The following is a 12,444-nucleotide window of genomic DNA, read 5'->3' on the forward strand; positions in this document are numbered from 1 at the left end:
ATGCAAATCAAAATTATAATAAGGTACCACCTCAGTCCAGTCAGATTGGCCATAGTTAAAAAGTCTACAAATAATAAATGCTGGAGAGGATGTGGAGAAAAAGGAACCCTACTACACTGCTGGTGAGAGTGTAAATTGGTACAGCCACTATGAAGAACCATATGGAAAGTGAAAGTCGCTCAGTTGTGTCCGACTCTTTGCGAGCCCAGGGACTATACAGTCCATGGAATTCTCCAGGCCAGAATACTGGAGGGGGTAGCCGCTTCCTTCTCCAGCGGATCTTCCTGACCCAGAAATCGAACCGGGGTCTCCTGCATTGCAGGCAGATTCTTTACCAACTGAGCTATCAAGGAAGCCCCATATGGAGGTTCCTTACAAAACTAAAAACAGTTACCACATGATCTTGCAATCTCATTCCTTGGCTTATTTATGGCAAAAACTCAAATTTGAAAAAATACAGGCACTCCAATGTTCATAGCAGCATTATTTACAATAGCCATGAAATGGCAGCAACCTAAATGCCCATCAACAGACAAATGGATAAAGACCACGTGGTACCTGTTCAATGGAATACTATTCTGTTATAAAAAAGAATGACATAATGCCATTTACAGCAACATGGATGGAGCAAGAGAGTGTCATGTTAAGTAAAGTATGTCAGACAAATACCATATGGTAGTATTTATACATAGAATCTAAAAGATGATGCAAATGAACGTATTTACAAAACAGAAACAGACTCATAGACATAGAAAACAAAATTATGCTTAGCAAAGGGAAAAGGGAATGGGGGAGGGAGAAGTTAAGAGTTTGGGATTAACAGATACACACTACTATATATAACAACAAGGTCTTACTGTATAGCACAAGGAACTATATTCAAATCCTGGGATAAATCATAATGGAAAACAATATGAAAAATACGTGTGTGTATATATATATATATATTAAAAAACTGAATCACTTGGTTGTACATGAGAAACTAACATTGGAAATAAACTATGTTTTAATTAAAAATGTTTTAAGTCATAACAGTATTTTCCACTAAACAACTGGCAAGTAATGTTTTACTCAAAGTAAACTGAGCTCTATAGCTTGTATTCATCGCATTCTCACATAATGATGCAAATATCTCTTAGGCAGACATGACAATACAGAATAGGGATCAATTCTGAAAAAATCTAGGGTCGTATTTGGGAAGTAACTTTCTTATACAACTTGTCAAAAGTAAGGTACACAGAAGTTTCTTTCTTGCTTAAAAAAAATTCATATCAAAAGCAACATTGGAAATTGTGATTATTTCCTTTTGGGTCACATACTCTTTACTGCATAGGTAAGTAAGGGTGAATGGTCAGTCTTATTGATTGCCCACAGTTAATTCTGAAAACTATGTCAAGACGAATGCAACACAGGGAAGCTGCAAGTGTTCATTTCTCTCCCCTCTGGGAGGTGGCGTGACGAAGACTAGCCTTCTAGCCCTCAAGCTTCTAACCTGCTTCCTTGTTCTGATCACCACCTTCCTCCTCCAGTTAGGGATTCTGGAATCTCAGTTCTCTAAAGGGGCCCCAACCTTGCTAAGTGAGGCTAACACCACAGCAGGCTTGTGTCAGCCTGGTCCTTCTTCCCAAGAATAAACTGAAAGGGAAGGGGGAGGTTAATGTAAAGAAACCAGTTTAAAACACTTGCGAAGGGTTTTCTAGTCCTTGCTTTTCTCTCTGGCACACACATGCACACGCACACCGACATTCAAAATCACACAGCAGTGCCTTACTGGCTACTCAGCCAAGGATGCTGCTGCTGCTGCTAAGTCGCTTCAGTCGTGTCCAACTCTGTGCGACCCCATAGACGGCAGCCCACCAGGCTCCCCCATCCCTGGGATTCTCCAGGCAAGAACACTGGAGTGGGTTGCCATTTCCCTCTCCAATGCATGAAAGGGAAAAGTGAAAGTGAAGTCGCTCAGTCATGCCCGACTCTTAGCGACCCCATGGACTGTGGCCCACCAGGCTCCTCCGTCCATGGGATTTTCCAGGCAAGAGTACTGGAGTGGGGTGCCATCGCCTTCTCCATAGCTTAGGATAAATGCAAGGAATTGCTGAAAGATGGCAGATGTGTGAGGGGAACTATGATGTCAATAACTTTGATCTGGACTCACTATGCATTGTTTAGGGACTCTGACATGAGCATCTCCAAAATTAATAATGGGTGCTGGGGTGGGCAGAAGTTCAGGAACCAGGCTATTCCTTTAATTATAACCATCATCTCCCTACTTGCTCCCACCCAACTCTCCTATGCCCCAGCATTTCTTTTTTTTTTTTTTCTTTTTGCAATTTATGATGAAAATATCAAGAGGAAAAGGAGTGAACAAAATGTGCTGTAAAGAATTGTTTCCTGTCATTTTCTGGCTGGGAAATGTGAACACACACAACCGTAAAAATGAATGCAACCAATCAACTAACACACCATGCAACGCTAAAACAAAACATCTGATGAGCACCTAATTTTCACAACACATAATTCATAATTCACTCTGTTAAATTAAGTTTCGTCTATAATCGGGGGGCCATGAATCCTGGTCTGCCCATGTTGTCTGGGTATGACCCTTTGAGGGTCTAACAGTAATAGCACTAAGATCAGTCCTGCACAGATAACTTTGCTCTGGAATAGGCCGTCTTCACTGGCACTGAGTCACAGAAAGGTAGAGGCGGAAAGGCCTTCAAAACATTCTCAAATTTCACCGTGGGGAGGGGATGGGTGAAGAAGGCACAGCATTTTTCCCTCCTTGAAATCTTGCTCAAAATCCTACTACAGGGATTTTCGGTGGCCCAGTGGTTAAGCCTCCATGCCTCCAATTGCAGGGGTCATGGGTTTGATCCCTGATTCAGGAACGAAGACTCCACCTGGTGCGGCCAAAACAAATAAACAAAAACAAAACCCAACCAACCAAAAAACCCTACTACATAAAACTGAGGAGAGCAAAGGTTTCCTAGGGCAGCTAGGAGGTAAAGGCACAGATGCAGAGTCTTGCCCACTAAGTCTGCGCCTCCCTTGTCTCCTGTCAAGGAGGCCCCTGAGGTACCCCCTTAGCAGGCTCCAAAGAACAGTCTGAAAAATACTGGTCTCATCTGATTCTTGTAATTTACAAATGAGGAAAACATGGTTCATAGCATCTGTTCTTTCCTGCATACTACAATTTCATTCTCTTTTCTGAATACTACAATTTCATTCTCTTTCCTGATAATTCTGCAAAGCCATTAAGTCAAGAGCAGGTAGTGCCATTTCTAAGAATGGCTACCAAGAAAACCATGAAAAGAATGATGACGATACATGAAGATGTTCATCACTGTATTGTTTATAGCAATACAGTGCTCATGTATCAGGACAAAGTGTAGGTGACAAGAGGGGAGAGAAAGAAAAGATGACTGTTATTAAGACAATGGATTTATAGTCGTTTATTTTCCCATACCTCCCAAACTTTAACATGAAACAAAACAAGATCATGGACTGTAAACAGTACTTACCACTGAGACTTTGCTCACCACATCTCTTGCAACTGCTAAGCCCTGAGCAAAAGTGCGGGCTGCCACAAATGCACGAGTGACCTGGAGCTTCAGTTTCCGAGGGACATCTCCAAAGGGCTTCAGCTGCTCTGTGTACTTGCTCACGCACTCCAGATATTCGTCTGTGAAGTGGTACTGGGAGTTCACCAGGCGAAACATGCGCTCCAGGAGGCGGGCCCAGAAGTCATTCAGCATTTCCTCCAGGTTCACGTTCCCTGCCACATAGTAGCGCTTCAACTCTTCGAAGAGATCTTTAAATAGCTCAGAATTCTGCATGTACAAGTGGCCGTATGTCTTCACAAACATGTCATTCAGGGACTTTTCCGCATTTTCAAGTAGTTCTTTGAAGAATTCTAAACACAAAACCAAAACGGAAAGGGTTCTCAATAATTAAATAATGGGAGTGCTTTTCAGGTAAATCTGAAAACTGAAAAAAAAAAACAAAAAACCTCCTGATATTAAATTGGAAAACATGCTTGTATATAGCGTGGATTTCTTTGGGGGAATTTGGCATCTCTGATAGTTTGTCACTGAAGGGAAACCTATGTCACAAAGACACCTACATAAAAAAAGAAACTTTAAACCAATAATTTCTCAGGACTCAATATAAAACTGAATCTCTCCCTCCCTCCTTTTCTCAGTCAGTCACAAGGTAAATAAAGAACTGGACAAAAATGAAAACATAAAGTTTCCCTGAATTTTTTACTGTAAGAATCTAAACTGAAGTGAATAATGCCTCCTCATTGTAACCTGACACCGCGACAGGTGTTGTCAAGATGTGCTGTTTACTTAGACATGATTTTAACCACCTTTCTCCTCCTTATATCTACATGACATATAAGAAAACTGCCTGGGAAATGCTTGAGGCCAAGAAACATAATGAAACACCCCACATAAGCAAGAAAAGAAGTTCTAAGGTATTCCCTGTGACATCAGTATAAATTGGGGTAACCCAGGTGGCCTTGGGTTCCTAAAGGATTCATACAGTAACACCATGAGATTCTTTCCAGTCCAGAAAGACAGAAATGAAATGCATAACAGATTCAACCATACAACACAGGAAAATAAATAGGGAAAAAAGAATACCTGTTCCACCCCCCCGCCACCCAGATTTACTTTTTGGCCATCAAATACTGTTGCTGCTGCTAAATCGCTTCAGTCATGTCCGACTCTGTGTGACCCCATAGATGACAGCCCACCAGGCTCCCCCGTCCCTGGGATTCTCCAGGCAAGAACACTGGAGTGGGTTGCCATTTCCTTCTCCAATGTATGAAAGTGAAAAGTGAAAGTGAAGTCGCTCAGTCGTGTCCGACTCTTCACAACCCCATGGACTGCAGCCCACCAGGCTCCTCCACCCATGGGATTTTCCAGGCAAGAGTACTGGAGTAGCATCACATACTCCCACAGCCTAAATGTTAAAGACTTAATCTCTTAAATACAAATAGTTTCTCCTGAATCTTTTCTCAGAAGTTCACAGAAGAGAAGAGAAGTTAAGAAAAAAGAGAAGTTAACAGTCTTCTGCAACATTAATCATTCTTAGAAGGCAATGGCACCCCACTCCAGTACTTTTGCCTGGAAAATCTCATGGACGGAGGAGCCTGGTAGGCTGCAGTCCATGGGGTCGCTAAAAGTTGGATATGACTGAGTGTCTTCACTTTCGGTTTTCACTTTCATGCATTGGAGAAGGAAATGGCAACCCACTCCAGTGTTCTTGCCTGGAGAATCCCAGGGACGGCGGGGCCTGGTGGGCTGCCGTCTATGGGGTCCCACAGAGTCAGACACGACTGAAGTGACTTAGCAGCAAAGAATCTATGTCTGGTATAAAAATAAACACCTCACGGTATCACTTTTATAAGCAGGAAATGTAATAAATACCAAAGCAAAATATAAGGACTGCATCAAGAAAGAAGCTGCCTCCAAGTGAACGTGGAGCAGAAAGACAAATAAGACAACTCCTTCAAAGCCAGAAGAACATGAGTGAGGTTATCAAAATGGAATAGCGCTACAAAACCCTTCTCTACTGCTTGCCTTTTATTTCCTGAGTTTTCTTCAGTGAGAGAAAGGGAAACCCCCATTATACTGTACAGCCTGGCATTTTTACCAAAATTCTCTCCCTGAAAGGACATAAAGTACAGAAGGAGCTAGGGGAACCATATGAAAAGACTTACAGTTATCAGGTACCTGGGAAGGGGCTCTCATTCTCAGCAAGATCCCAAGTGGTTCTCAACTGTGGTCCCATGGTATAGACATGCATCGACATCACTGGGTCATAAGTTCCTGGATCCCACCTTAAACCTACTGGGTCAGAAACCCTGGAGGGAGGGGGCAGCCATCTGGGACTCTGCTACACCCTACAGTTTGAGAATCAAGACTCTCAATGAGGGGTGGCATGGGGAGGGAGATGGGGGAGGTTCAAGGAGGAGGGGACATATGTATACCTATGGCTGATTCATGTTGAGGTTTGACAGAGAACAACAAAATTCTGTAGAGCAATTATCCTTCAATTAAAAAATTAAAAAAAAAAGACTCTCAATGAAACTTGTTCCATTTTGTCTCTCACTAGCAGTCACCATCAGTTCAGGAACTGTGCTGAATGTGAAGCATTCAGGCTAAGGGTTAATGCTTTAATTAGAAGAAAATACATTTCCAATAAATTGGGTTTTAGCTTTTTTTGTTGCATTCTTGGGGGTCATTTCTTGAAGGTGGTTGGGGGTGAATTTCCTCATGTGGAAGTATCTTGAAACTAAGAGTCAGGATGGAGGTAGCATTTTTCTAAGACTTCAAAGTTGGGGAAAGTTGGGGTAAGAAAAGACGTTAAACGTCAGCTGGTCCACTTGCCATACCGTCCTTGAGTCATTAGCATCCTTGCCAAGTGGTGCTGGCTCTCACATACTGGAAAAATAAAGCCTGGTCACTGATATCAATATGGAAAACTTGTGTCAACCCAGTGGTACTAATATTTCACCATCCAAAAGAGCGGATGGCAAAGACAACCATAGATCCTTCCCTATGCTGGATTTTTACTATATTGCTCATAAAATTGGCACACATCATTTACTGTAGAAATGGGAAGTTGAGAATGATTTGACTTGTGTTTTCACGACTCATTAAATAATTCTGAATACTCACATTTCTAATGAATGGTTTTTAATGGTTTTAAAACCTTGGTTTTTAAAGCTGGGGGCGGAATGATACGGATAGCTTGGTTTTAACTGAATACCACTATGAAAGGTCAGAGTTTATTTTTTTAGGCTTAAAAGTGTTCGAGGTCAAAGAATCACTAAGACACTGCAAATTTTATGGTAAAAATAAAACATACTCAAGACTTCCTCATTTGTGTCAAAAGCCCGTGGGTCGGTATAGATATATTTATATAGCTACACTGAGGTACAAGATCAATGATCCAATGAAGAACAGATCTGATTTTAACACAGCACGTTCTCTGCCTAATACCACAATGGACTTTATTTCCCAGGACTCAAATTCTGTCTAGGAAGGTTTTGTGTGTGTGTGTGTGTGTGTGTGCATGCGCATATGTGTGTGATGTTAGCTTATATTTTGAGAGTTTAGTTTAGTGCTACATATATATTAGGCTCTAATTCATTTAACCATTCAGAAAATTGATTTCCTTTTCTTCACATTTTTTAAGATTCTTTAGTGCGGCCATAACTTGCAAATATAAAGGCTGAGTGGATTATATATAGAAATTCTATAACACTGATATAAGGAGTTAGAAATCTGGTAATTTTCTCTCTCCAAACTATGCAATTTCACAAGTATGTACCAAGTGGTTGCTATGTGCTCAAATCAAAGCACATGGTTTTGCCATGCATCTTAACATTCCTGCCCAAGCAGACTGTAATGAAAATTTCTAGGAAGATGAATTTTCTCCATCCAATTCACCTTTACTATCCTGCTACTTTCCGCACATGCCTTTATGGAGGCACCAGATTTTTAAAGCGTCTATAAAATCCTTAATCTTTCATTTCATATAGCAAGTTTTTTTTTTAATATTCATCTATTTCTCACCTACAAAGTCAACAGAACAAAAGTCAAGTGATCCAAGAGACTCAACCTCATTTCTCTTTAGACGTGTTCTTTTCTAAAAAACATTTAGTTTTTTATCTGGCCGTGTTTGGTCTTAGTTGTGGCATGTGGGCTCTTTAGATGAACATGTGGGATCGAGTGCCCTGACCAGGGATCAAATGCAGGATTGTTAGTATGGAGTCTTAGCCACTGGACCACCAGGGGTCCTTCCTTAGACATGCTCTTGATCAGTCGTTTTAGTCGTGTCTGACTCTTTACGACCCCATGGAGGAGCCCCATCAGGCTCCTCTGTCCAAGGGATTCTTTAGGTAAGAATACTGGAGCGGGTTGCGGTGTCCTCCTCCAGGGAATCTTCCCGACTCAGTGATGGAACCTGCACCTCTTACGTCTCCTGCATTGGCAGGCAGGTTCTTTATCACCAGCACCACCTGGGCCGCCCCTGACACGTTCTTATCAGCCTGGTAAATGGGACTATTCCACCTATGTTTTTTGTCTCAAAGAGATCTTTTAAGGATATGGCAGACATAACTTAGATTCTAAAATCCATACCAATTGGATACAATACCAATCAAAGCATAACAATTTGCTGTAAGGAAAAAAGGGGGGAGGAAAGCTTTTGCATCTGTTCCTCTTACCAAACTGGCAGCTCTCATATGTTCTTGTAGATTCCTTCACATCCCCATCCCCCTCTCTTCCTACATTTCCTTCTACAGTGGGGTACAGAACACAAACTAGACATTCAGGACATGGTCCCCAGCCATCAATAGCAACTTCATTCATTGCTGCAAAGCTCATCTCTACTTTCTACCCCACTATTCAAAATCAGATCTTAATTCCCGAAGAAAAACTGAGTGGGCCTGAGATACCTAGCAATCATTCCTTCATAAACATTATGCCTAAAGTTAATTATAAGACAGTTGGTGGCTAAAACAGAACCAGTCAGGGGCAGTGTCAACCAGAGTTCCACCACAATCAGAAGCTGAATTAATTGGAAATCAGATCTCCCTTGTAGGAACTGCTCGTGTTCATGAAAAATGCTGTTCAGGGAGTCAGTTTTAAGTGATGCCATTGGTGTCTGAAAGAAGAATCAGAGAGGAGACAGTTTATAAGTATTTGAAATATGGTGTCTCTGATCAGGGTTTATTTCTCTTTCAATTTTCAGTTTGGGGGCTTAAGGGTTTATGTTCTAAGGATCAAACAGCTGCTACACCTAGGGCTCATGAATGACCACTTAACATAGCAATGGAAATAAACAGTGTAACATGCCAGGATCTAAAGCAGCATCACACAGTGGGAAAGGCATGAGACCTCTCATTTATGAGCTATGTGACCTTGATGGGACAGAGGATCTAAACCTCAGCGAGCCTCTGTTGCTTCTTCCTCCATTAAATGGGACTATCACTGCTCCCCTCATTATGGATCATGCCTCACGCATAATAGCTGCTCAATAAATGCACACCATACGTGATACATGAAATGATACTGTCACCTTTAGAGTTTCTTTATATATATAATCATAAAAAAAAAAAAAAACCTTTCAAGGCTGGTTTTTATCTTTCTTGGCAGAGTCAAATATTATCGATCTTGGGCGAACATAAATTAAGCCAAAGCTGCTGGAGAACAGTTAAGACCCAAGACCTTATAAAACTGGGAACAATTTAGCCAAAGATAAAGATGCATAATGGCTGTAGCTTCCAATGCTGTAAAATGTCCCAGACATCCACAAGGGTGGAGCAACTCCTGAGTGAAAAACATGGGATGGAGAAATCCAAGGAAGAGATTACACATGATATTACAACAGAATATCATATATAGCACACACACATATATATATATTGCGTTGGCCAAAAAGGCCATTCAGGTTTTCCTGTAAGACAGTATGGAGAGACCTGAATAAATTTTTTGGTTAACCCAATACAAAAAGATCAAGGCAAAGAATTAGGGAAAGGAAAATGAGGAATTCAGAACAGCAGGTCAGTGCTCCACTCCCATGTGTTTCACCTACGTTCTTTGCCAGAAGCAGCTCAATGCAAGGGTTGAGCTAAGAGACTGGGACTATTTTCCACCTTTAACATGTGATTATTCCTTTTTGTAAAGGTGATTATTCTTCTTGTCAGTAGTACCCATTCAAGATGGGAAAAACTACCAGAGTGAAAAGGCAAAACTTTTCCATATAAAAGTTTTCTATGTAAATATCCTGTCTTTTACAAAAAGAACATCATGTGCTTTTGGAACTTCTATCCACTGCCACTTGTCTTGCATCAAATAAACATTCAAAATTCTTGAAATGGGTCAAAAGGCCTTCAGTTCTGCTATTAAATGCCATTAGTTACTACTTTATAAACAATCGACTGGCTATTGATTAATGAGTTAGAATGCATTCTAGAATTAACCCGTGACCTGAAGAGACTGGGAGCCCTTTCTATTCAATCCATTTGCTTGGCGCTATAAATTACCCCCTTGTATTTATGTTATTAGGAAGCTGCCTTTTAAATATAAGGATTAATTTCCTCTTTACTGTAAAGGCCTTATTTCACAGCCCTGGTGTGGTGTGCAAACAGTAAGTTACCACATCCACAAAATTCCTGAGAAAGAAACCTCCTGGTAAATGCTACAAATCATACTTCTCACAGTTAAGAAAACTCAGAGAATTATAGCTATCCATGCTTTCACCCAAGGTCTTAAGTATTTGATGAAGAACAGCTAACATAGGCATCTACAAATGGAGGCGGGGGGGAGGAAATTAAACAAGCATTTTACTGACCAAACCAAACTGAAACTTGGGCTTCTGACTGTCTCCTCTGTCTTGCTTTTCTGGCCAAATCCATGTTAAGTTTTTAACAGGCACTGTCCTCCAGCTTGGCATAATGTCCCTCCTCAGGAGTGCCTGCTAGGGAGGGCATGGTGCACTAAAAGGACTTGTACTTGACTAATGTTCCTCAGCTATCGCCCAACAATGGACCTCTCCTAGGCTGACAAGGCCATTGCCAGCTGCGGCCCTTATTAGGGGCTGTTAACATATGAAAGGGGCTGTGGGATCCAGCCACAGTAGGAGCAGCCCTTTCTTCCCAAGGTTGCTTTCAGTGGTTAATGCACATTGAATGCTAAAGCTCCTTTCCTTTCTCTCTCCCGGATAACTTGGCCCAGGACACAAGGCTCACTGCTGTAAGCCCTTCCCCTGGACCTTGTTCCATTTCTAGTAATGATCCTCCCAGCACCAGCTAGCCAAGTCCCCTTAGCACAGCTGTATCCCTTCTTGCTGAGAATGGCCCATGGGGGCAGGTGTAAGAAACCTCCAACAAAAAAAAGAAAGAGGCTCGAGTAGTGTTCCAAGTGCTCCATATGCTAACCTCCACGTCTATCTATTATATGAAATGACCTTATACACAAACCTCATATACAGTCTATCTGTTCATGATCTAATATAAAATGAAAAATGAGGATGCACAGTAGCATAATCAGTTATGATTCTGATTTCTATGTACATATATACATTATCTACCTGAGCAAAAAAGGATGAGGCATACAGTGGTGATGGTGGGGTATTGGGGAATCAGCGTGATGTTTTTCAATATGATTCTCAATTTTGTTCACTCCAATTTTGCAGTGACATAATCAGAAAAGTAATCCACCTCATGCTTTCAAAAATGACTTTTCCCCTTATCATATTCATCCAATTTAAATGCTTCAATGCATTTTTTTCTACTTTTTCCTAATTGTCTACAGTGAGTATCATGATGCTGAAAATAACCCAAAAGTGGCAAAACACCAAAGCAGTTCTTACATTTTTTGTTAAAAAATACTGTTTTTCCCTACAAACTATTCCTTTGAAGTCGTAGCAATGTGGAAAATATGGCAAGGTATGAAGAAAATAAAAATTACCCATAATCCCACCTTTAAGAGACAACAATGGTTTATTGAATTTCTTTCCTGTCTTTTCTATGAAGGAATGTGTTGTCACACGGTTGAAGTCATACGGTATTTATACCCTGTTCTAATGTAACATTGTATGGTTAGCACTTCCGATTTTATTTAAAATCTTCCAGAAATATCATTTTTAGCAACTGCATACTATGACACTATATGGCCAAATCATAATGTAATCACTATGGGATGTTTAGATTGATTTCCTATTTTTCATTAATGACAGATAACACTGTGCTGCACATTCCTGTACATAAACCTGTATGCAGATTTTTCTTTCCTGGTGATCAATACCTAGAAGCGGAATTATTGAATCAAAGGGTAAGAATGAGCCTATGTGACACGTCTGACATACTGCCAAAGTGACCTACAGAAAAGGTGTGCCCATGTAGCACTCCCTGCTTGAGTCCCCTTTATTATGAGAGAGACAGAGAGAGAGAGGTGGAGATGGGCCAGGACAATGAACAAGAAAGGCCTGAATGGCTTGGGAATTCTCTCAGTCAATCAGAGTAACTGCTGGATCAAATAAGCCCTTTTCTTTGCCAGGACAGACAGACGCATGGAAAAAAAGGGTGAGCAGAGATGATCAACAAGGTTCTCAACTCCCAGGCTCAAAGCACAATGAACCAACAAAAACAGATAAAAGCAGTTTGGCTCAAGCTCTTCTGTGTATTTACTCGCCTCCAAACAGATCAGCTGCTTCTTGAAGCCACAGCTAATAGCAGAGGCCCAAAGAGAGAGTGCTCAGGGCACGCTGAAAGCTGCACAGGCATTTTCAATGAGAGAGCCAACACCACAGTCACAATTGGTCACACCTGAGATAACAACTCAAAAGGCAGAAAACCTTTGTCAATACAGGAACGTGTGTGTTTTGTCTGAGCTCTTGATTTGATTACAGTAAACTGGTAGTGGCTCG

General features: G+C 41.1%; 1 protein-coding gene across 1 annotated transcript in view; it reads right to left on the reverse strand.

Moving 5' to 3' along the window:
* The window catches only part of GPC4 (glypican 4), a 108,039-nt gene that overhangs the window by 16,984 nt on the left and 78,611 nt on the right, over positions 1-12,444 (reverse strand). The window contains exon 3 of the mRNA NM_001205784.1: positions 3,519-3,910. Coding sequence (NP_001192713.1) covers positions 3,519-3,910 — 392 coding nt within the window. The remainder of the gene's footprint in view (positions 1-3,518; positions 3,911-12,444) is intronic.

This window comes from Bos taurus, chromosome X (assembly GCF_002263795.3).
Source record: "Bos taurus isolate L1 Dominette 01449 registration number 42190680 breed Hereford chromosome X, ARS-UCD2.0, whole genome shotgun sequence".
NCBI classification, from domain to species: Eukaryota; Metazoa; Chordata; class Mammalia; order Artiodactyla; family Bovidae; genus Bos; species Bos taurus.